The sequence below is a fragment of the Teleopsis dalmanni genome, chromosome 1 (genome assembly GCF_002237135.1).
Source record: "Teleopsis dalmanni isolate 2A chromosome 1, ASM223713v2, whole genome shotgun sequence".
In the NCBI taxonomy this organism is placed as follows: Eukaryota; Metazoa; Arthropoda; class Insecta; order Diptera; family Diopsidae; genus Teleopsis; species Teleopsis dalmanni.
The window spans coordinates 16,053,234-16,080,918 of NC_051846.1; the positions used below are offsets into that span (position 1 = coordinate 16,053,234).

Here is a 27,685-nt window from a genome sequence, read left to right on the forward strand (position 1 = left end):
CTTAAATTTTAAATTTCATTGTTTTTATATATATAAATTTTTTTTTATTAACAGTAATATGTTCATTATAAAATGTAGAAGATATTTAAGAAAAAGTTGAACAAAAATTAAAGTTGAAATAAAATTGAAATTAATGAAGAAATGCCTTATTTTGTCATTTTACACTTTCACATTTTTGTGTTTTTCTTTAATTACAACAGAAAGATTGTTTTTAGCAATTTTTCTTTAATTTGTTAAGTGGCTAAAGTTTTGCACGAATTATTAATTATTAAAATAATAAATTAATTTTTATGCTATAGAATTTTATTTAAATATTTCTTATTTCTTAACTAAATAAAAATATTGAAAGCGCATTAATTGAAAACTTTTGTTGCAATTAAGTCAATTCTTAGCATTATTATTATTTATTTATTTATTTTTTTGTTAAGTATATTTATCAGAATAATTAATATTTATATATGTATATTAAGAAACGAAAAAATGTATTTCATGTTGTACTTATAATTAGTTTAACATAGTTTAGTTAAACTTAAATTACAGTTTAACTGCATAAAAGCAAATGATAAAATAATTATTTTTGTTAATAGTGAAATTAGTTTTTATTCTTATTATTATTACTTGATATGGCAACTTGTAGACATGTCAATACGTATTTTTATTATAAACAATTCTCATTAATTATTAAATGCAACAGAAATATTTAGCATTTTTTAATTCAATATTTAAAATCATCAATTAAGAATTTTGTAATATATCGTTTGATTAAGTTTTCTTTTAATTAAGTTTTTTAAATTATATTATAAATAGAAATTTTTTATTCATATCTTTTATATCATAAATAATCAAAAAATCAAAATTAATCAAAAAATATTATTTAAATTTATAATACAAAGGATATGAGCGATATAATATTTATATATAAGTATTCTGTGATGCCTCGTTTCGTTTCATTAACAGATGATTAGATACTTAATTAATTTCAATCGGCAGGCACTAATTCGCTCAAATTCTTTATTCTTTTTCTTTAAGTCAGTATTTTTAAATTTTATCGTTTTTTATTAAGTTGTACATTTTTAATTAAAAGTTCATTGTATATTGTGTATTTGCTTCTTATATTTCATAGTAAAAATAGTTTTTTTTTGTTTTTTAAATCATTATAGTTAATATGTAATAGTTTTATTTTACTTATAATAGTACTATCGAAGTAACAGTTTAGTATAGTGTTGTTGCTTATTTTTTTATGATAACAACAAAATCGAGAACCAAAAATTTAAGCAGTTATTGTAACTATACATATATACTTTTTTTTATTTTAAATCTTTTCTTTTTTTTCAAATATTTAAACTTAATAACTGTTGTAGTTTTTTTGGCGATTATACCGAATTCCCCTTTTAATTTTCCTTTTATACGAATCCGCACATGCATACACTCACACACAAAATTTCCATCCATAGCAATTTATATAAGTCGACTACACAATCGGCAAACCTTGTACATCCATCATTTCATCCTGAGGCGACGGACGTGGTGCAAAAGTTTGAAGATGCGGTGGAGTTGCGCGTGCATACATAGCTCTTTGTGCAGGAAATTGTAATCTGTAGGATCCATCATGATTTCGTGGGGTACGACGTGGTGAACGTGCGGGCATACGATTAGCACGTTGCATTTCTTCTAGTATAGATGGAGCTACATATGTGAAACCCTGAGAAAATGAAAAGGAAAAATATTTGTGTTAATAGTTTTGTTAGTGGTCTTATACAATATACATATATAATAAATTTAATACTGAGAAAAAAAATATTTTTATAAACTTGAATTAATAAACGTACCCAGTAATTAAACCCTCACTTTTCATTTCTACGTTTCAAGTTTTTCTGCTTACTACTCTTTTAAGGTAATTTACAAAAAAGTCACATTATCCATGTATTTGGGTCAGCGATGGTTAAGTACCATTAAATACGAAAAATTTCGTACTGTTTCAAGGACTTAGCCTGTTTTAACTGTTTCGACTGTACTTAACTACAGTCGGTCGAATTCGAATTTTCCTCACAGTTTCTTAGTGCAAAATCTGTACTAGAGAATACTTTAACAGGTAAAATAAAAGTAGCAGCATATCTACATATTCATTTAGACAGGAACCTAAAAAATCCTAATAATCTTGTACTAAATTCGAGTTATTTTGGAGGTGCAAAAACCTCATACCTGTGTTAGCTAATAAAAATAATATAACAAGTTTCGGTTTGTTACCATCTGGAAATTTACGGTCATAAAACAGCTATGCCTGCTAAACAGCAGTTTAAAATTGTTGTTCTGGAGCCAAAAAAAAATCTGATAACTGTATTAACAAACAAAAATGAGGTAATGTCTAAATTCCTAAGCATAAGAAATTTGACAGTAACGAAATAGGAATAATCGAGTGATAAACCATCATGGGTCATTCTTTTCCAAACCGGATGGATTTTAGAAAAAAATTGGCCTCATAATCGCCGATTTGGCTAAATTTTTTTTTATGAGATCCTTTCATCAAATAAGAAGACCCGTATCTCGGAAAAAAAAATTGTGTACACACATTTTTCAATGGATGTATCTCAAGCTCTATAAATGGTAGGAACTTGAAATTTAATGCGTTTTAAAGATAATTGATTGAACAATCTGAATAGTTTAAACAATTTTTTAAAAGTACAATCAATTATCTTTAAAACGCAGTAAATTTCAAATTCCTATCATTTATAGAACCTGAGATATAAAATCGGAGATCAAGGTGTCCGATTTGTAAAAGAATGACCCATATGTATGAATTATTCATATCATCTAGCTTTTTTTCAAATTACACTTGGTGTTAAAATATATGATATACAAGTAAAGAAATTACCAATAACTTTAATAATAGTAACTATATCATATAACCCACAAATGATTGTAATTTTAAGATAAAAAACACATCTACATCAGAACTTATTAAAAGAAATATAATCTTTAAATTAAATATTACGTAATTTTACATCACAGCAAAGGTGTGTTCTGAGATTTTTATCATTCCACTGAATATTTGAAATTTAAAATAGTATATATAACTAATAGAGTCTATAAACAATTAATATACACCATTTACACTACTATGTGTCTGTGAGGAGTATAAAAAGTAAATATTTTTAACTAATTTTTTCAGATTTTTGATAAATCACAAACTCCTACATATGACTACATATATATTTTTAATAGTTATACAACTGTTTAACGTTCTGGTATTATAACGAGAGAACACTGTATTCTTTAATGTTTATAAAATTCAAGCATTGAACTTGAAGAGAGTAAGCGATTAACCACGGTTTGCGTAAAATTTGCAGTACGTATGTACGTATTTCGTTCGTAAGCTTTATTACCCGTTTTCTATCTATCTTTAGCAATTTAATTGTTACATTTTATATTGTTTTTATTTAATAAAAATAATTTTTTTTATTGTCAGTTTTGTGGATTATGTAAAACGAAATTGCATTGAGCCAGCCTATCGTACTGTACGGCACAATTGCATAATGTCTTATGTTGTACATAAATTTGCTATTTACATTGCGTACAGCATGGATGGCATCCATACGTTTTTGCAGTTGCGGCGTTTTTGCGGCCGTCTACGTTTTACCAGGGTCACGTAATACAAATAACCAAGCGCAACAATTTCTTTCAAAGTTTCGATTCAAAATGTGCTTTGAGGTCAAGTTTTTCATTATTTCATTATAAAAAATATAATAATTAATATTAATAAATCACATCAATCAAAACAAATAAACACCATAGTAAATAGTAAATAGTTAATAGGAAATACACAGAAGATGGGACATTGCCTACAGTGAAAAAAAAATATTTATGATTACATAAGAAAATTAATTTATTATTAAATTTTGCAAAAATACTGCACTGCTTTTAATTAATAAAAGGTATTCATTATATACAACATATTGAAATCGCTTTAAAAAATGCAAAGTGTTTGAAAACATCACAAACAAGTATCAAAACGATACGTTAATCCGATTATAAAAATATTTCTCATTCCATTCATAGAAAAAAATTTACTATAATTGACATTTATATTAAAGGAAGACTTCTGTAGAACCTTCTATGATCAGTAATTACTATTATCAATAGAGATTCATGGTATGGTCTATGGGTCTATGGTATGGTGTTTGAGCGCAACATATACGAAAATATATGGAAATAAAATATAGAGTTGTTAGTTTATTTACTTTTAATTATATTTTCATGGGTTCTATGGTCGTAATAACACTGCACTAGTGTGCAAAGTGTAGAAATTCACTATCTAACAGAAAATTGACTAAAAATACGACTTCTATTCTGAAAAATTTATAGAATTTATAGTAAAGAATTTGTGATATTTAAATAAATCAACCAACTTCATAATAAGCCTCATAATCACTATATATTTCGATAGTTTTGACAGTAAGCAATAATTTTTAGTTAAGTTGCAAGTCCATCAAATATGGAATGAAAGAACTATAATTTTTGACATATTTTTGTTTTTCACTATCGAAAAGGAAATTAAATGCTGTTAAAGCAAGAAAAACGGTTCCACATGTTCTTACGGAAAGAAAGTTGTAATTTAATCGCTTAAGTGTTAAAAAATGATCCATTTTTGAAATGCATCATTCATTCATAGTTATGGATGAGAAATGGGTTGTCTACAAAAATGTCAAACGTAAGAGAAATCATAGAGTACAAAAAATGAATTGATTCAAAAGGCATCGAATGACGATAATCATCACAAAAAAAAAAATTGAAATTTGCTAGGATTTCTAAAGAATCTTTTGTTTATTAGTTGAGCAAATTATATGATTTTTTTTACAAAAAAAAAACAGAATAAATCTATAAAAAAAGATGTAGTGTTTCACCAAGTTAATGCAAGAATGGCATTTACTTGACGAAAGCTAACAGCGATATACTGCATACAGATTATTCTCCAGTTTTTATCAGCAAAACTCTCAGAAAGGTTTTGGACTAAAATAGACAATAGATAATTCAATGAATTATTTATTCACTGTATTCTTTAATTTTCAAGAAAAAAAAAACAAAATATATTTATGAACAATCTTATATATACCGATATTATAATTATTTAAGAGTTTCTGTTTTCTTCGCTAACTTTTTCCAAACAACACAATCAGTAACCAGGCGATAGTAGTTATTCGCACCCATAGCGTTAGGTTAACAAGATCGTTATTTCCATACGTTCATAGAAATAACATTCGTGTTTTCTGAAGCTTATTAAATCTAATATATAATCTATATGAAACTTATGTTCTCTCCAATAAGAACGTGGTATATAATTTTTTTAATTATAATATTATAATCTTATTTTGAATGACTATATTTTTATACAGCGAAAAAAATTTATGTATACAAATAATCAAAATGTTTATAACTCCTTCACGATTTATTGATTTCGCTACTTTCTATATGTGTCATCTACTAACAAAACGAATATTTCTTTTCTGCTTTTTCTCAATACTTAATTTAAAAAAAAAAAACTTATTCTAAAATGCACAACTGAGGCATTCACGACGTGTGCCTCAAACCAGCCAAAAGCAAGCTCACACCATCAGATTAACAAAACCCGAAACTTGATAATCCTCAAACAGTTGGTACTCATTACAATAACACCTCGTTGTTGTTGTTATTGTCGTTGTTGTTGTTAGTGTTGGCTTTCTTTTGCTTTATTAAATTTTAACTAAAAATGCAAACAAGTAACCAAAACAAAGAAAACAAATTGCTAAGCCGCCGTATGGCGAACTTAAAGAAATTGGCTTAAACAGTCTGCAAAATACGCTCAACGCGATCGGTACGGATCCATCGAGCCGAAACGTACGATAAAATATTTTCAGAAATCGCGCCTAAAACGCGAGAAGAGAGTTCGCAGCGGAGTGCATGCAAGTAAATACAGAAATAGACAACTTGAAGTATTTTGTGGCTGTATTCCTAATTAAAGAATAATCATATAATCATAATATTTATAGAAGAAAAAAGCACATTAAAAAATAATTATTAAAAAATGCTACAATATCACAAAGTAGATTGCCATAAATAAGTTTACCACAGTGAATGTAATGTTTACCACAGACAAGAAAAGAAAAAGAAAACATTAATAACGCGACTATTAAACTATGCTTTATAGTTGTTCATACAAACTCGTCGTAAGCCAATAATACCGCTCTCGGCCAAGTTTGGAGTAAAAGCGCGAAAGAAAATAAAAGCAAGAAAGAATCAGAAGCGGGTTGGGCTCTTAGCACATGTACCTTTGGTGGAGTTTGTGTTTCCAGTTCTGCGTACTAAATAGTGTGATCGTGCCGCAGTCTTTTTTATATATTAAATTGGGAACACCGTAAATGTTCTATTTTTAAACCGATACTAAATACTACAGCTATGGATGGGTATTAATGATTTTCACAAATAAAAAGAGAGATTTTTTGTTATATTTTTGTCTTTTATTAAAAAAAATGCATTCTTACTTTTTATGTGACAAACGCTTACTAATACTGATTGAGTTCAGACTACTGTATATATAATTAGCAAACTAATGAACAATTTTGCTTTAATGATAATTGATCATGAAAATTTTGTTTATTAGTAATATGAATAAATAGGTTATGAGTGCCACTCTATGCCAATCACTTCAACCTATGTGAAGAATCTTTCTTAAGTAGATAATCAGTATACAATCATATAATATGGGTATAAGATAAGAAATTTAAAACTGTAAAAGTATTATAAACCCCTTTTAAAAAAAACATAGATTAGTATATACGATAAAATACGATAGATAGAAATGTCATTTGACACTGCAGTTATAAATGCAATAAATTAAGTGTTTTAAAAAATAAATAGTTCATTGAATTGATATGTCGTGTACTAAAGTGATTAAGTGATTTTTGAACTCATATAATTTACGAAGTAAACCCCTTCACTACAAACACGCATGCATACAGTGCTCAAATTAGATTAAATATACACATTAATATCAATAAAAGTGTCACAATTATGTAACAGTTCTAAAGATCGATTTACTACAAATTACTTTGAATAAACTAAAATACACATTTGAACCAGCATACATTCATTTACTCTTTAAAAGCAGTATTAACGAAGACTGATCAGTATTCTTATTTTGACCTAAATTAAAAAGCGTGACCGTCACAAAGATTGTGAATAAAAGTTTTACATCTCCCTAGGCAGAGATAACATTTTATCATTTCAGACAGACATCTTGTCTTGTTGGTAGCGCAATTAAGAAGTCCAACTTAAAGTCTTTACTCATACAAAACACTTTTTGTTTATCTACTTATAGTTTCAGTCAGTAAATCATATTCAATCTTGTTTAAAGATAATCAAAATAGACTTAAATGCGGACCTTACTCAACAAACTCGTAGTTTCATTTGTTACATACATCAACAATAAGTGATCGGAGATATCAAAATTTTAATCACTAAACGTGCCATTCATACTAAATTCTGAAAATTTTATACAAACTCTTTATATATGTGGAGGTTGTGATTTCAAATCATGGTGAAAACGTAAATAATATTAACAACAATATATATCAATGCCTTTGAAACATATAAAAACCTGTTAAAGGCTTCAAAAATGTTAAATACATTTTATGGACTGGCAGTTGTTTTAATTTTATGTTGCAAAAAAAAAATGTATAAAATGTACACGCATTATATATTATTATTTATTAAAACAAAATAGTAAATATTCAAACTGGTTAAAGAATGACAACAATATAGCGAATAATTACATTGAAAAGTGTAATCTATTAAAAGTGCAGTAAATAAATTAAACTTGATACAATAGTCTTTTAAATGAATCCACAGGAAGGTATGAAAAATTATATATAAATAATCAAACTAACAACATTGGGCAGTGTACGATTATGAGATACCCAACCGGTTACTAGACGTCTCTATCTTTAGTTGGCATTTTACATATTTACACCAGCCTAGAAACAAAGAAAATGTACCTGAAGATGTTTTATATGAAGATGAAATATAAATAAACATACAGTATAATAGATTCATTATATATATTATCCTGTTATTATATTGATTCGAGATGTGTGACGACATATATAACAGTGATAGCAAACATTTATATATGTTATATGTTTACCCAATCAACATTTTTTGAATAACTCGAGTTATCTCACAAGAACTACATAAGTTATTATTGATATCTGTGACTAACTTCTTCATGTTCTATAAAGTAAAATCCATCTAAAGAATTTTTTATCCTTTTAAAGCAAACGGAGACAAAGAGCAAGAATTACATTATTTTGTAAATATTGCGGACGGTCAAATTATTATTTAGAAGTTATTTTTATTTTCTTTAAAGTATATATTTTCACATGTGTTTCACATAATTTTTCCCGATACAATGAAATAGAATATGAGAGATTATTATTGAAGCATAGCACTGTGAACCGATCATGTGTGGAAACAAATAACCCTCCTCACCAAGTAGACGGCATTCAGCCTTTCAAATTAAGACCAATATATCTTTTGTTAACGTGTTTCTAATCACCTATACGAACTCGTCTTGTTAAGATTGTGGCACAGGTTAAGGTGATTGAGAAGAGATGTCTATTTAAAGTTATAAGAATCAAGAAGCTTCTAATTACACATCTTAGACTTGATTATGACTCAATTACTCCTATAATAAAGCTCTGTTGTACAGAATTGTATCGGTTAATCGGTTAACTTTCCCAAAACTGTTTTATCACTACTTTTTTTAATCTTAAAACTTACTAAATCTTCGTATGTACACTTTCTTTATTATCATAGTTTATAGTGTTTCATCGACATTAAGAAAATAATATAAGTCTCTTCTTTATTTTAATAAAAATTTATATTTTAAATAAAATGTCTTATATATTATATATAATATAGTAAAAGTGTTAATATACGAATTGTGAAAATTTTTATTTCAGCGTGATTAATTGATTATTTGGAAAGAAATAAAAAGCTTTAATTTCAATATTTATGTTTAAAAATATTTTGAACAGATAAATAAACAATAAAATCTCAAATACGACGAGAAATAATAGTAAAAAAATCAAATAAAAAATGTCGTCAAATTACTACCGTCAACATCATCGACATAGGCATCGGCATCGTCATCGACAAACCCAATTTTACCAAAAACATCCAACAAATTTGAAAATGCCCATTTATTTAATTTTATTACTTGCAACCACCACGATGGCATATACTACCAATTCGGTATCAGTTGCACCACAATTACAATATCAGCTGCAGAAGCAGCCGCAATTGCAACAACAATTACGTATAAGTACAATAACACAACAACAACAACAACAGCAACAGCAACAAATAGGCTCATCAACTGCAGCATCGGCAACTTTCATTGATGACAGCAATATCAGTAGCAACAGCATCAGTAGCACCAATACTGGCCCGCACACCACACGCAATGGTTTTGGAGGATTTTCAACATTAGATAAAGATGTAGGTATGGTTTGGTATCATTCATTTACTACACAATGCAGTTATTATAAAGTTAAGAGTAAATGTAAATATAATATTCAAAAAAAAACAGTCAAGTTAATTTATAACTGAAGGTGAAATTCAGCTACTTGTGAATTTTTATGTTTCTGCAAGATTCCAACCTGTGGGCGCTTTTCTAATTTTTTTTTTTTTATTTTGCAAATTGCATACCAAAAAAATTAGCAGGTGCCGCCACTATTGAACACAATCAATTTGTAGAAAGTGAAATCTTTAAGTTTTATTAAAAAAAAAAAAAAATAAATAAAAGCGTATATAAACGTTATTAAAATAAAATATAAGTAAAATAAATGAAATGTGTAACACTTTAAAAATGTAGTTTTTTCAGTGAAATATTGCAATAGCCATCTAAGTTGATCAGGCCGTCGTAACAAGCCTTTAAAAAGCCACTGTTTGAGTGCAGAAGTATGACCTCAAGAGGAAATATTTTTAAAAACTACTTTTAAACAACATTTTTAATTTATGTATGCACATCACTTTTATTACATATACGCATACATATATTCCACGAATAAATTAAAATTAAAAGTACAACATGCATTTGGAATTGCACAGTTCCCATATGTGGTTCAGTGAAGGCACATATTATGATTTAGGTTAAATATTATTGCATTGCAACTGGTCCGGGTCGAGTAGTTAGGAACACAGCTTTACTAAATCCTGAATGTATGTTACACAATAATGGTAATTCCAAAACAAATCAACGACTAATTTTTAAATCATTAATTTATTATTTTTATATATTCAATTTGCAACTGGTTTGAACGCTATTGCTGAATCTAATTTGCTTGCCTTTCTTCACTATTACTACATGCTTTTTACATTTTATACTAGGCTCAAACATTGCTGGAATGACAGAAGTATGTTATTTATAAAAAATATATACGTATTCGTGAAATAAAACGAACAGTAAAATTCAATGTGTAAGGGCCTCACCACATTTTACAAAGTTATCTAGCTATTCAAGCAACTGACCATCCTCATTATAAATCCAACAATTCATTCCCAACGATCATCAATAGTATCCCACTCTGACTACAGGGCTGCTTCAACAGTGGTACGTCCTCACAATGGACTATATACCGGCGCCACTTATAAATGCCGCTCAATATACCCCCTTTCGACGGTTGCCAAATTAAAACAACAGTAGAAAATATCCTTCCAGAATTACAAAGTAAAGTGCTTATCATTGCATATAGGAAAGTAAAGTAAATAATAGAAAAGTAAAGTAAATAATAGGAAAGTAAAGTAAATAATAAGCAAGTAAAGTAAATTTAAAAATGTTTTAAAGATGAATAAAGGTAGAAAATAAGATAATCACTAGCTAACACACGAAACATACCAGCGAATCGTTTTAAAATAGTTCAAAATATAGGATTTATTTTTATTGTGATATATAATAGTATATATAGTATGATATATAATAACATAATAACTCAAAATATTTTATTTTCTGGATATTCTTAAGTATATCATTTAAATGATTATCTAAAAAGGTATTTCTTATTTTTAGTTGAACAGCTTATTAAAGAATGGGCACCAGTTGTATGGCTCGCTCCAGAAGAAAAATTTATGCCACTTGGCGTAGAAGAATTTTTAAATTACGTACATCCAATGGATAAGGGTAAAACTTTCATACCAGGAATGCCCGTAGGAGACACTTCAGAGAAAGCTTACTTAGTTACAAATGCAGAAATAGGTAAGATATGTTATTATTATTATAACATTAAAAAAAAAAATAATTTTTATAATTTTGTTTAAGAGGAACTATTAGAAAATGAAAATTCATTTATTTATGGTCGTAATCCTAATCAATCTCCAGTACCTATATATGCAGTCGTAACATTATGTCCTCAAACAAACGCTGTTCTAACGCAAAATGAAACTTTAACTGAAACAGTTGTTGTGCAAAACACTAAGACACAACAACAATTCATAGCACCCATAAGCAGTACACGTGGGCCATATATACCAGTATCCATTGATCCCTCAGAAATTCGCAATAATACTGCAAAAAGATCATCGAGATTATATCCAGTATTTCAAAGAGTTCGAAGAAACAGTGATGATCATTCTGCTACATATATTCCACCACAGTTGCCGTTAAATATAGAACAATCTAATGTGGTTACACCTTTGGAATTAGTTATGGGTGAAGAACAACAAAATCTTGTCGATAACGATAACACCATTGATTCAAGTCCCACAACTACAGGACCAGACAATAATGTGCCTAATGTGAATAATTTCATAGCAAATTTAGCTGATAATGTTAAATTTAGTACTGGTGATGACGATTTTGATAATACTATCAAAATCGATAACAGTTTTAACTCTGTGAATGATTTTAAAACGAATCGAGCTAAAGTTCATAATGTCCCAGCATTTCATGTGACATTTTGGATGTTTTATCCATATAGTCAAGTAATTAAAATTTAATACAATTCAATTTAAAAATTAATATTAAAAAATTTATATTTTAAAATATATTGTACAGGGTAAAACAATGTGTACGCTTAAATTGGGCCCATTAGGAAGGATACCATTTCCGGCAGTGTATGGATTTTGTTTGGGAAGGCGAAAAGATATAGGTAGTCACATTGGCGACTGGGAGCATATGAGCTTATTTTTTAATGGAGGCACAGAACCTGAAGCCATGTATGTTTCTGCACATGACGCAGGTGCTTATTATAGTTACAATCGCCTAACGGGATCATTTGAATTTAAAAAACAAGAAACTCGTAAAGGAATTCTACAAAGACCAAATTTTCCAAAAACTGTAACTACGTTTAACAACCATCCTGTACTTTTTGCTGCTAAGGTATATATTACATATACATATTAATGAAAATGAAAAACTTCTTTTTCTATTTTATTTTCTGTAGGGTTCGCATGGTCTTTGGACTGCGCCTGGAAAGCATCGCTTTGTAAAAGTAGCCCGACTTTACGATATCAATGGTTTCGGCACGCCGTGGAAGACATGGAAATCTGTAGACATAACTTATGAAAACCTTAAATCTTTTGGTATAACTTTTTAACAATTTTAACAAGTTTTTTTACTTATCAATATATCACTAAAAGGTCGTTCATTAGTGCCAACATGGTTATCGTTTAAAGGAAAATGGGGCAATCCAAAGAGTAAATGCCATCCATTTAGGCGAATTGGTTTAAATTTTTGTGAATACACTGATGGTCCAACTGGAATACCCCTCAAGGAACCACATTTTCAATGTAATGCAGCTCCGTATCGATAAATGAAAAAATATGTTGAACTGTTATGTAGAATTATTTGCGATATTTATATTTTATAACTATTTATTTCATTAAAAATTTAAGTATTATTAAATAAATATTAAAAATCTGTATTATATTTTGTTGTATTTATCACTATGTGAATAAGCAAGTTTTAGTAAATCGATCTTTTTTAGGATAGTAACTTTATTCTTTATTCTGTAATTTCACAATTCATGCAGTTTAGCTATTCACATTAATTACACATCAGACAACACACGAAACACAAACGTCAAAACTGTGACGTCAATGTTGCCATAATAATAATAATATATGAATATTTATTGATAAAATATTACATATTTAATATAAATTTATTATAAATTTAGTAAATTGATTTACTTACTTGGAAAATTAAATTGGCACTCTCGCTAAGTCTTCTCTCATCGGGAGAATCTACAGGTATTTGCTTTGTGAAACGTGTGTCAAATTGAGAAACATCATCTTCGCTTCTCTATAAATAAATAAGGTGTATAATATATAATAATTTATGTGACAAAAATAATAATAATAATAAATCAATTACTATGTTAGAAATCCAGAGAGTTAAAATGTACTTATTAAGACAAATATTAAGATACCTTACTATTTACTATTATTTGATAGTTACGTACGACAAAAAAAAAGAAGAAGGGAAAGAGAGAACAACCGAACTCAAACAATAAAATATATGGGTTTGATTTGGCATATATATTTCATTCGACTACAAGTTTTTTGAAGCATAAAAAATCGCAGTACACTGATCCAATGCGAATTTAAATTACAAATCAGTTCTAATTCTTATACCACAACATATAAATAATACATTTCATAAAAACAATATAATGTATTTTTATATAACATCAATTTATATAATGTTTTATTAGGTAAGTTATTTATGTTGGTTTATTATTAGTTATATATTATGGAATTACAAAGAAATTAATACGTTTTAGCTAAAACTTTCATTATTATTGGTTTGAATTTATTCAAAATTTAAATTATGTTCCCCTAAAATATTGTCAAAAGTTATATTATATGTCAAAATATAATAGTTGTTGTTGTTGTGATTTGAGTTAGTGCTATTGCACACTTTTACTCTTTTGTAGCTGGGGGGCTTATCCCTGCCCCACATTAAACTTTAACTATACTAGAATCATTATCATTTATTTATCTTCTAACTGATGACGGACCGTAGATCAGCATATCTTCCTGTGCGTCCTGAGGTGGACTTATGGTTTGTTAGGGCGGGGTTGGGCAGCGTATCAACTTTTGCGAATAATTTTAGGGCTCTGTCCTTGATATATTTTTTCACCGAGTCGATTCTTAGATCTCTATACATGTCTGTTGTTCTAATAAACCAAGGAATCTTAATTAGTCTTCTTAAAGCCAGATTTTGTGCTATCTGTAATTGCTTTATGGCAGTATTTGAGGCTTTGCTGTATGTTACACATCCGTACAGTAGTGTTGGCCTAATTATTTGAGTATATAATAATTTTCTATTTTTGAAGTTGAAGCGATTATTATTAAACAGCGGCTTAAGGAAATGTAAAATTTTAGAGCAACTATTCCGTTTGCATTTCATATGTATATACCAATTAAGCTGTTTGTCAAAAGAAACCCCTAGATATTTTATGCTTTCCTCCCACCGTATCTCCGTGTCACCGACGCTCACTCCTGGAGAATGGTGCCGTCTCTTTCGTGATATGAACATAGCCTTGGTTTTGTCGTTGTTACTTTTAATCTTCCATTTCTGGAAGTATTCCATTTTTAACAAACTAACACTAGAATTTAACTAACTAACTTTAACTAGAATTAAAAAAGCACTAGCTCTATTGTTTTGAATATACTAAAGATATATCAAATCTTAATAAAAAAAATCTATTATATTTTATAAACAGTTTATATTTAATTAAATGTTCTTACCAAAATTGGTTTTATTGGTGGTTCTAAACGTCTCGCTAATACATCATCCCAACTAACATGCTTAAAGAATGGATGTGCTTGCACAGCCGCAGCATCTTCTGGACCACTACCCAGTCTTTGTGGTTCTTGGCGTTTCATTAGTCTTCGTACTAAGTCTCTAGCATCTGGTGTGAGGTAGGCTGGCAAATTTAGTTTAGCGTTTAAAATAATTTGAATTGTTTTCTTGCGACTGTCAGCAGTAAATGGCGGCTAAAGTACATAATCCTTATTGTTAAACGTTCAACAATTTTATATATTTTATTAAGTACTTACCATTCCGGTTAACATGTCAAACATAAGTGCACCGAGAGACCACCAATCAACTGCTTTTCCATGTCCGCTTCTAGTTAAAATTTCAGGAGCCCTGCATTTGCAATGTAATGATATACAATATGACTCGTGTTCAAAAAAATAAAAAAAATATAATTAACTTACATATATTCGATAGTCCCACAAAATGTATGAGTTACTATTCCTTCTTGTATATGCTCCTTACATAAACCGAAATCGGTTAATTTAACGTGACCCTGCGCGTCTAGTAATATGTTTTCAGGTTTTAAATCGCGATAAATAATACCTAGGTTATGTAAATGTCCTAAAGCCAATATGATTTCACTTAAATAGAAACTAAAACAAAAAATATTTATTTTAATTTCAAAATAAATACAAATCATAGATTATCTAACCATGTAGTGTCCTCTAAAAATATACCTTCTCGTTCTAAATGCATAAATAATTCACCTCCACTTAAATATTCTAAAATTAAATATAACTTGCCATCAGTTTGAAAGGCATATACAAGCTCAACTATAAATGGGTGCTGAAATTACAAATATATATTATGTTATTCGTTATAATTACACTCAGTTATTATTCTTTAATATACCTTGACAGCTTCTAGAATATTTCTTTCAGCTCTTGTATGTGCAGTATCTTTTTGATTTGTGACTATTGATGCTTTCTTAAGCACTTTCATAGCAAAGTATTTGTTAGCATCACGTCCAGCAGTTTTTCGGACCTATACAATTATTAAATCGACATTAAAAATGTTATTCAATAATATTAAATACTAATTGTTTTAGACTTACCTGGAAAACTTTACCATATCCACCTTTTCCAAGCACTTTTTTTAATTCAAAATCTTTTGGACCAAGTTTGAGTTTTCCTGGATTTACATTTTCTTCGGAAAGCTGAATTGTTTCGAGACCTTCAGCTCTATAAAATAAAAAAAAATATTTCTTAGTCTCATTTCATATCATTTCAACTACAGGTTTTATAACTATTATCCTTGCACTTATTATACTTAATTATTATAACAATTATAATTATAACTATCCTTTATGGATGGCTCCTAGTTATGCTTTACTTAATATAATGCATTTCTCTAAAGGTTAATTCCCATATAAAAATATGTTATTAAAATATGAGATTGTGGAATATCTTTTGCAATTTTTGCTTGTTTGAAATCTCAAAAGACTCAGTTTTATTGAAGAATTAGTAGAATTTAAATAGTAGAAGTAAATGCAGTGCCAATTGCACACTATCAGTTGCGATATAATGTCGATTGAGAAATTCCAATTATTAACCAGTGTATATTTATGAGTTTTAGGACATGTGCGAGGTAGGCTAAGTTGCGTTCTAAATGAGGGAAATTCTAAGTTGTGTCGATAATGTAGTGATGTGTCGATACGTGTTGATAAACGGCTAAATGTGTGCAGAGCAAAAAATACCAAAAAATCTCCCATTTGGTTTAGCATCAACTTAGCCTAACTCGCACACGACCTTAATTAGATAGACTTTTATTTTGCGAAATTTAATGATTTTCGTTAATAAAACGTATAAAGTATCTTTATAATCTTTACATCTTTACAATTTTATATAATATAAAAATAATTTATAATCTTTATAATATAGTAAGTTTATTACCAATATATCATTCGTATAAGAGTGATGTTTTCTGAAGTAAACTTTGGGTTACGTTCATATCTTTGAGTAATTAATAAGTGTAGAATAAAAATGATTGAAACTCCAAGGAACTAGGCAAACTAAAGACCACGTGAAGATCACATTGTTTTGTGATTAATTACTCCATTAGTTTGAACAATTAGAACTTTTAGAGAAAATTCTACTTCACTTATGAGTTGTGCACTCATTCCAACACTTCTCGACCATTTCAATATCTAACGCTTTTTTTTGTTATTAAAATAAACTTCATTTCATTGTAACCAAATCTCTTTGTTATCTTATATATCACCAAAAAAATATCTTAATTGCAATTTAACACTATGGCCCAAAACGTCCTTCATCAATGCATCACACCACTATATACTCAAACTTAATTTTGATTGGTGTGCATCTTCTCTTAACAAAAGTAGCAGTGATTTTAAGTGCATTACGGCTCACTTAAGCATAAATATTGGCCTATTATGATACGACGAATAAGACACCGTCGTTCGCCAAACACGACTAAGCACTTTATAGATAGAAGTTTCAAACATCCATTTGTGCAAGCGAGGTTCTTCCATTCAATTAGAAGAGAACCAATTTGTAAAGTTGATTAACTTAACAATAATATAACAGCTCTATCAAGTCATTTATGAAAGATTTCAATCTTTAAAGTCTATACACTTTTCGAATGGGTATTGTATCGAATGGCGAGTGCATAACATACATGGTTATTCCAGAAAACATAAAAAAGTCCAGAAATTGGTTATATCTGATCGTAAATTGAAATTGCATGAGATAGCTTAGGCCGTAGACCGTAAAGATATCAAAAGGCGGCACCCGCTTTGAGAAAGCTCTTTTCAAAGTGGGTGCCGCGTTTACTCACAGTCGATCAAAAACAACAACGTATTGATGATTCAGAGCAGTGTTTGACCATGTTTACACGTAATAAATCAGATTTTTTGCGTCAATATGTGACAATAGATGAAACATGGATCCATAACTTCACTCCGGAATCAAAACGATCATCATCTGGGTGGATTGCAGCCGGTGAACCACGTTCGAAGCGTCCAAAGACACAACAGTTAGCTGGGAATGTTATGGCTTCAGTATTTTGGGATGCACATGGTGTAATCTTCATTGACTATCTCGAAAAGGAAAAAACCATCAATAGTAACTACTACACGGCATTACTGGATCGTTTGAAATCAGAAATTGTGAAAAACCGACTGCATATGGCGAGAAAAAAATTTTGTTTCATCAAGGCAATGCACCATGTCACAAGTCAATAAAAACGATGGCAAAATTGCACGAATTACACTTCGAATTGCTTCCTCATCCACCATATAGTCCAGATCTGGCCCCAGCGACTACTGGCTATTCGCTGATCTCAAAAAAATGCTAGCCTGTAAGAAATTCATCTCAAATGAAGAAGTAATTGATGCAACTGAAGCCTATTTTGAGGTAAAAGTCAAATCCTTCTACAAGCACGGCATCGAGAAGTAAAAGACGCGTTGGAATGATTGTATTGCCCTTAAAGGAGATTATATTGATGAGTAAAATCGATTTTTCGCAGAAAATATTTGTTTTTCTTAGTTAGTCATCCGTATTATTGACTGATGTGTTGCGTTTATATATTTACCTAATCTTCACCAAAACCAATGATAAGATATTAATAAAACCTTTCAAGTTATTCATTCTTAATATCATATTTTTTTCTTATTTACTTCCTTCCTAATCCTAATCCTAACCCATATATTCGTATTTTGTAATTTCTTTTATGCATCCTGTCTTCTTCTGCTATAACAACCAAAATTATTTATTATATTGTAGGATAATAAGAACCATACAAGCTGATGGAAAAATGGCAAATGATTGCGTAAACCTTCTCAATATGTTAGGGTATGTTAATAATATTGTATTAGACCAGGTCCCAGGATATGAAGGTCATGAATGTTTTAAAATAGGATAACCTATTCAAAAGAGGGACAAACATGCCATAAATTGGTCTTAAGACACAGAGAGGAGATCTGTAGATTACTGGTTTAATAATATAGGCCGATGTCGAGTAACAAACACAAGTAAAGTACAAACTAAAAGCATAACATAAATAAAGTGCCAAATTTCGCTCTTTATACAGATTTCCATGGATGCTGTAAAGTCTGGTGAGAACACCAGGGCCGCGCAAATATTTACACAGTATACACAGTGTTACTCAAAGTTACTACGAGTAGCTCGCGGAACAAACCTAAAAGCTCATCACTGCAAAAGGAATATAAAGTAGGTGATTTCACTCAGCAGTATAGACTTGAGGACTCTACTTCGGGCTACTTTACAAACCATTGTAATCTACAGTATCACGTAAATATTTCAGGTTTTCCGATATTGATGTCTGTCATTTTTCTGCAATGGGTATTAAAAGGTTAGAGCATATTAAATATGTATCAGCTCTTGGCAGGCAAACGCTTTAAGCCTTAAGTGTCAAAATACCCAAATACACAGAGTTTAAGCTATTCATGATGGATCTTAGATTATGGTAAGTTCTAGTTGCTAATAATAATAATAATTTATTATTATCCATTTAACTTAGAAATATTTTAAATTAAAGCAAATAATTCCATATTGCATCAATAGACATTAATAGACCAATAAAAATATAAGAAGAAGTAGTGAAATTCGTTTATACTTACTCCTGTTGTATATGTATGCTTAATTCTGGTTCTATATCAACCTGAAAAGAAAATATATCAATTAATAATATATAAAAACTAATATTAATGATTAATTTCTATATGATATACTTGAGAATATTCGTTTACATATAAATTAGGTTGAAAGAAGGAATGTATGTAATATAAGAATTTGTATTGAACTTATATTTTTAGTTAAAGATATTTTATGTAACACACGCATTAATTGTCCAAGTAGTAATATTATGTATACAAAGAAGCCAATAAATTTCATTTTTACATTTTCATTCGCTTTTCTTTGATCATTTAATGACATCTTAAAAATAGAATTGGGAGCAATGCCAATTCCTTGCTGCGTTAAGTTTTCCGTGTTCTTTTCAAAGATACACAAAGGCGAGAACCACGCACGCTCCTTAGTTGTATTTATGTATAACCAATTTGTAAAGCTGTAGCTCAAAGTCATTGTTGACTTTAAAATTGACATAAATATGGACGGGCCTAGACTTCTGACTGTATGTAGTATGTTAGTAGATAATTTATGTTAGTAGATTTTTCATACGAAAAGAATAATAAACCATTGTACTCGTTAATTATATATACATTATTTTTCCGACAATCCATAAAGATATATTTTAATAAATGTATACAACTAAACATAATAAATGCAAATAAATTAATAATAATATTATATGCACAAATAGCAATAAAGAATTTAAATTATATGTGTATGTATATTAGTTCTCAAAAATTTCAAGGTTTATCTATAAGGTGAATGACATTCAAGGGATGAATAAAAATACTTAACATTAATAAAATAAAAAATTTTATTTCAACAAAGATTCAAATATATTTTGAATACAATTAATACAATTAGACTATTTTAGATGATATTTTATGTTCAAGGTAAACAACAATTTTTAATGAACTAAGCAGTTAAATGTGTGCAATACTTGTATATACGAAAATTCAGCAGATAAAATGCTTGAGTTTTATTTTAGTAAGGTGTTGAACAGGAAATTTATACAAAAAACGAACAGATAATATTTAAATCAAATAAAAAGCTGTGTTACGTTTTCTAATTTAACATAACAAGCGCTAGAAAAAAGTATAATCGATCCACATTAAGTATTAAAAAAGAACACCAAGGAATGAGTAAGTAAGAAAAGCATTCACCGAATATATGTATACACAATAGGTATAACATATATATTTTTTACTTGTAGATATATATACTGAATTAAAAATTAAAACAAATTCAACTTTTTTCTATATTATAGACTATATATGTATATATATACTTAAGATAAGGACAAACAAAAATCATCAACTTCTTGCTGTTATTAAAAAATCCCTTATCATCTCAGACATGTCTGCTTGTCCGCACATATTGCACTGTGTGAATATGTATATTTTTATGTTTTAATTGTGATGTTCACCTCAAGCCCAAAATTTTATAAACTAATTATGAGATTGCTTTATGTACATTTGATTAATTCACACAAAACTCAAGCATTTTTGAGGTCTATATTGAGTTCCTGTTGAGAGCATGACTCAGTTCATGAAATAAAAAATACTAATCTGTATTTAAAATGTATTAAAGTTAATACCAGAGTAATTTTTTTTAAGGGATTAGGCAATAAATAATTAATGGTAAATAAGAGAATATATGTTTTAACAATGAAAACCTTTACTCTAGTCTATTACGAATATTCACACCATTAGATAAGCTCATCAAGGAGCATCAATCAAGTAGGCATCATAGAACCGTTAAATGAATATAATTCACTCCTTCATTCACTCCTTCGTATTTAACTCGTGAAAAATAAATAGTCAGAGATCTCCACTCTCTACTCCACTCTAAAGTGACACTAATAATTCATGTTAGTCAACACTATTTTAAATATGCACTATTACTTATTCAAGCAGGGTTTTGTACTTCCTCGTTTTCTATGTATTGAACCATTAAACTTGGTTATGGCATAAATTAGAAAGTTACTCAAAAGCAACGCGATCTAAGATATGCTAATGACATATTGTAGTTCTATATAGTGACACATATAATGAGGTGTAAGATATACTAACAACTGCAGCTATAACAACTATAAATGATTCTCTAAGGTTTAGCCTGAAAATAAACTAAACGTTTTCAATTCAATATTATCGATTCAATTTTGCATAATTAGTATGAGAAAGTTCTTATTGACACCTTAACTAAAACTTCTCTACTGAAATAATAAAATCTTTTATAAAAATAGCAAAAATCGACTAGAACGAGAAGGAATGGCCGACATTTCAAGTTTTTCCAAAAATTATCCAACAACATATAGCACTAAAAACAAAAATACTTTAAAAAATTTATTTAACAAAACAAAAATCGGATAGATTACATGGATCAACATAATTTGTTGAAATCCCTTGTGGGAGATGACGGACCATATCAACAGGTAATTGTTGGCACAACTAAAAATAAATTCGAACGAGAATCGGTGGACAGAAACATGATCCATGATTGACTAAAAAACATTGCAGCCATTCAAATGAACCATACCCCTAATTCCGAAAAGTAAAAATAGTCAGCAAGGGAAAATATTAGAATGTTCTATGTTAATGATGTTTCAACTGGTCAACAACTAATTTACAAGAGCAACATAAAGGGTTTGGCACAAATTTACAAGTCACTACTCCAAAATTAATTGTTAAGTTAAAAACAAATTTTTTTGTATTTGACAAAGTATAACTCCGTCATTTAATATTTTGTTTTATATAAACTTAAACATCTGGTTTGACTTTTGTTAAAATAATAAAAAAAAAACATCAATAACACTCAAGCTCGATACATTTTTTATAAACAAATAAACTATAATTTTTGTTCAAAATTAATAAATAATGTTAGGGATATTATTTTATATTATTTAAAGTAAAAACGGCACAAGAAACACAAGAAAAAATATGTGCGGATCTATACAGATTTATGTATTATAATGTTCAATATTTTAAATATCCTGACAGTGTACTGACTCCCTTCATCATCATCATCAGCGTAACAGCTCGGAGATTTAGCTGCATCAACCAGCTTTCTCCATTCTGCTTTGCATGTTGTTTTAGACGTCCTGACTGCCTTACATACAGAAAAAAAGTTATCATAGCAACAGTTAATTTTACAAGTTGTATTAAAATTATTATAGAGATATTCACTCTGTCTTGCAAACTCATTGCAAGATGCACGAAATGAACAGAATGAGCGTGCTTCCTATGAACAACAACAAAATACATGGACAAAGTTCCTTACAATTGCTTGCAATCATGCATCACCTAAACCTAACATATGTATATATGCTTGCAACGAAAGAAGAAAGGAAAAAAAATCAGCAGTTTTGACATCTCTTGTTTCTTATGTGAATGTGGTATGATGCAAAAACAGCTGTTTCATTTCGACGTTGCAATTCTGCAACAGATATGTTCTCGCACTCTTGCCATTTTAGTATAGCATTCTTGCATTGACTTTGCAAGACAAAGTGAATATCCCTTATATTTAAAGCATGTATAAACTCAATTCTAATCTATGACAGCGAAACATGCATCAGAAACTAAAATTATTTCGAAAACTACAAGCTTTTATTAATGAACGCTTGCGTCGTAGAATTGACTTTTGCTACCCACGCACCATATTTTATACATTTTTTTTTTGGCTAGTGAATATACTTATTTTAGTGGCATTTATTATTATAATCACAGGGCTCTATTAAAATATTTTTCAAACAGACTCCCTAATTTTATACTCCGCCACTGGTTAAATAATTAAAAAAAATAATTCGTGGACTATGCATGTGAAAAAAAGAAATTTTTAAATATTTTTATGAAAATATTCGTATAAATCTTAAATAATTAAATAAAGAAATAAATTCAATTTAAGATACTTTTTTTAGTTTTGTTAATTTACAATCAGCCTTCTGAACAAATACTGTAATATCACGAACACAGTAATTAGCAACAATTTGATGAAATATTTATATATTTAATTAATCTAGTTAATAATGATCATAAGGTCATATAAATGGAGTTTACCAACCCGAAGACTAAGGAACTTATGCTATCTGTGGTACCTTGTAATAGATTTGAGGGTATAAGTATTACCACTCGATTGACTAAACTATTATAACTAAACGAAGTTCTTTTAAGCACATGAACAATTTATTAACAAGATGATAAGTAATTTATTAGGAAAATCCCCGTATTATATAGTCTTACAAAGATGAAAAGACTAGCTGTTGTAGAAATATATGAAAGAAGTGCTATACATCTTCAAGTCTCCGAATAATTTCACTGCAAATAGTAATCGCAAATCCGGTTATTAAAAGACTCCGGATTTACAAAAAATCCGATTTTTTTTCAACTCTGGAGACTTCGTTTACTATCCGATTAATCAGTTTCTCCGAATACTTCCAAAAACCGAATACGTACAGCCCTAGTAAGCCCTAGATAAATTCCAAAAAATCAAAATAAATATTATAAAAACCACTATTGCATCCTTAAATGGATCTTGTTGCATAAGTGAGAACGATGCGTAAAGCGTATATATACACAACGGACCACCGGAAGCTAGATCGCTAAGATCACTGTGTTGACCTAACCTAAGCACCTGCGCACCTAATCTTTTATGGGTTATTTCACCCAGAAATATCAAAAAAAATTTATAAAATTATAAAAATTCTAATGTAATCTGAAACTTCCAACTAAATTTGATATAACAAATGTGCTTTAGTATTTACAAAACAGTTTTACACTATTATCATTTCTAATATTATAAGTGCTTATAAAATATATATTTTTTTGTTTGATTGCTTACTTATCAGTTTAATCGTATTATTTTAATATGAGTATATTTACATATATATGGACGAGTATACATTAGTTCATTGTAGCTAAAAATATAAGTTGAAAAAACCAATTAACACATTTTTTTAATAATTTATAGCTCTCGGATGATGAATATCGTCTACTCTACAGCAATAATAAACAATATCCACAACACCGCTTACATGACCCTAAGACACCTGAGAAAATCCACACGTTATACTAATAAAACTGTGTTTGCTTAAATCAAAAAATGATAACGAAAAAATCTGGGAGGAATGCATTTCGTTTGTATATTAAAATTTTTAAAGGTGTTTTAACTGATGTTATTTTAGCCAAACAACATAGCCCTTATGTTGATGAAAATAAATACTTAAGTTTAAATTTACCAAATAACTCAAAAGTAAACGTGGACTCATATCGTTTGTTGGATTAGGTTTTCATGTATTTATTTCATACCGCCATGTCCGCCATCAAATTTCGTTATCAGTGAATAGAACCTTGATAAGATTTAAATGCTTTAGAATCATTGGCAAATATAAAAAAAATACAATGTTTTCATATGCAAAGCCATATATTCATACATGTTACTGAAATATACGATCAAATCTATATATTTAATAGCAGTTTGTAAATAAAAACACCTCGACAAAATAACTGCGGTGAAAAACAATCTTTGATATCTTTTCAAATAATATTATTTAACATGTAGATAGTTTATCTTCTTTATTCATTCCATTGCATTACAAATTTTGTAAAATATGTTAATATATCGAGAAAAAAATAATAGAGTATATACCGAAGAGTATCGATATTTTTTTGAATCTAATTATGATTTTAAAATTAGAATACTTGCTCTTCATTCATTTCGGGATCTCTTACAACAAACTCAAGAATTGTCATCTAAATCAATGGTTCAAAGATGATTGAATGTACTCGAAGGACATGCATAAGACGGGCATGGCGCCGTTACTTTAAGTGTGTCGTATATCGATAATTCGATTGTGCAAGAAGTGTTATGAGAAAAAGGAGAAACCCATTAATCACTTTTTTCGTCTTTGACCATGTCCATAAACTAAATGAATTTAATATTTAAACATTGTTTTTTCGCTAACTGTCAGAGATAACAGAGATAACGTTGACTTGTTGAATGTCTAAAAGATTTAGACCAAATGTTGCAACAAGGAATAATAATGGAAACAACGTTTGGTGTAGCTCTTCACGACTTCACGACGAATCTGAAGGTATCACAATGGGTAATAAATATGACCTTGTGGTAGTGTTGACATGTTTATTAACTCACGCCACTCCAATCTAACTCTTCATCGTATACATAAATCAATTAAATCTGAGACAAACTTATTAGGTCGGATACAAATCAATTAGGTGTGCTGATTCATCTCATTGAGAGTGTAAACGCAACCGTTTATTTCAAATGTAATAAATTTATTATTATAATTTGACTGCAACAACAATTGGATTGCATTTATCATAATTCATATTATAACACATGTCATTTATTACAATAAAAAGCATTTATTACAATACTGTTTATTACTGTTTAGCTTAAATGTATTATAAAAGATTAATGTCCATATGGTATCGTTGAAAATGATATGTATGTACGTAGATTGTACTGATCTATGTATAATCATTCTCCTCAGCCAGCCAGTTGTATCTGCTACTAACTACTGATTGTTAATAAAAGGCTTTTTCTTGGAAAAGAGAATACGTAAAAAATATATTTATGTGACGGACAAGAAACACATTTTTTAATTACTTGGAAAATATTGGTTAACAATTGGTTATAATTTCCAAGTATTATAATTTCATATGTTTAAGTTTAAGTAAAACTTGAATTGGATTTCACTTTAGTATAAAAGTTCCTTTATTACTTTCTTCGTGGACATATGGATAACCAAATCTACCATATATCAGCTTCAACTCTTTTAAATATTAAATTATTAAATATTATATTAATTATTAAAATAAAATATTGGAATGACTAAATGATCATTTAGCAATTCAGTTTCCAAAATATCCCATCCATGATGAGAATTCAGTTTTCTGAAATGCAACCTCAACTGTAGAAGACATGGTTTAACCATGTAGACGAACATTAAATCAATATATAAAACATATCAGATTTTTATTCATTTTAATTATTCATTGTATATATATCAAAATTATGAAAAATTTGACGAAAAATGCTCTATATTGTTTTGATATAATAACAAAGTATAAAATAAAGTATGAAAATACTTTTAGCATGTGGCTGGCTAGGCTACCTGATAATTTTGTACAATTTTAAAAACACACGAGCGACATTGTCTAATAAGAGACTGAAGGCTAACCTTGAACATTTTTTAGACTATCTCCGCAATGAGCTATATAGTATATTGACTTATTGATAAAATTTTTAACATATTTGTCCACCAAAACTATTTTTCTTAACAATAATTGAAAAAAAAACTTACGTCCAACTCAATTTTATCGTCATCTGAATCAGGAGCAACTTCTTCCTCGTGCAATTCCAAATCAAAAACATCGCTGGCATCGCTTACGTCGGCCATTCTTTTTTAAATATATATAACTTAACCAAAACACTATGATGAATCAATTAAATATTTTGACAATTTTTGAAGAGTTGTTATGTTCTTTCGAAAAATATAAATGAATGTCGCACAAAACAAAAAAAAAACGAGTTTGGTTTCTGCGCTTTGTTAGTACTATTTTTGGTACAACACAATTCACTTTAGTTTCTCACTATATGCAGTATTATTTTTTAGTATTTCATTACTTCAACAATAATTTTTCCGTAAAAAATTTATATTTTATATTGTGTACACTGTTTAATATTTTAAATACAATTTTAGAATACGCTGATGACAAACACGAGGATGCAGATTAACACCACCATGAATATATGTAATTAGTGTTGAAAAGCGTTTATATAGTTACTGCGTGAAATTCATGAAGCAAATGAGCGCATGTTACTGAACATAAAAAAGTGTGGTGAAAAAATTGTTACACACTAATAAATTTATTCACCATTTATAATAAAATTTAGTTGCTATTAACTGCAAGCGTTTGATATAAATTATACTCATTTAGGTTATTTTTAAATACACATAACATGGCAAAGCATTTATAGTTTGTATATCTTTATTGTGTGGTGTAGACCGTTGTAGCGATATTTACTATCGCTTTGCTTTAGTTGCTGAGAATTATTCACATCAAAATTGTTTTATTACGAATTCATTTTGCACAACTTAAAGTCAATGATAATCTTGTAAGTCCAATAGAAGAAACAAGTTAATTAAATACATTCAAAAACAAAGTAGCTAAAAGTTGTAATATGTCAAAAATTGTTT

General features: G+C 28.9%; 2 protein-coding genes across 2 annotated transcripts; one reads left to right on the top strand and one right to left on the bottom strand.

Annotated features, from left to right (window-relative positions):
- Positions 1-779: 779 nt before the first annotated feature.
- LOC119668222 (ribosomal protein S6 kinase beta-2) lies at positions 780-27,238 on the bottom strand. The gene is made up of 10 exons (XM_038077666.1): positions 26,789-27,238; positions 19,458-19,498; positions 15,912-16,038; positions 15,710-15,841; positions 15,510-15,643; positions 15,259-15,450; positions 15,097-15,187; positions 14,785-15,033; positions 13,226-13,333; positions 780-1,702 (listed from the first exon to the last, which is right to left on the bottom strand). Exons 1-10 carry the CDS (start codon positions 26,882-26,884, stop codon positions 1,472-1,474), a joined length of 1,401 nt encoding a protein of 466 aa, XP_037933594.1. The 5' UTR covers positions 26,885-27,238; the 3' UTR covers positions 780-1,471.
- LOC119668221 lies at positions 9,086-12,875 on the top strand. Its single transcript, XM_038077665.1, has 6 exons — positions 9,086-9,535; positions 11,102-11,287; positions 11,351-12,012; positions 12,086-12,409; positions 12,474-12,612; positions 12,670-12,875. Exons 1-6 carry the CDS (start codon positions 9,130-9,132, stop codon positions 12,840-12,842), a joined length of 1,890 nt encoding a protein of 629 aa, XP_037933593.1. The 5' UTR covers positions 9,086-9,129; the 3' UTR covers positions 12,843-12,875.
- Positions 27,239-27,685: the final 447 nt, after the last annotated feature.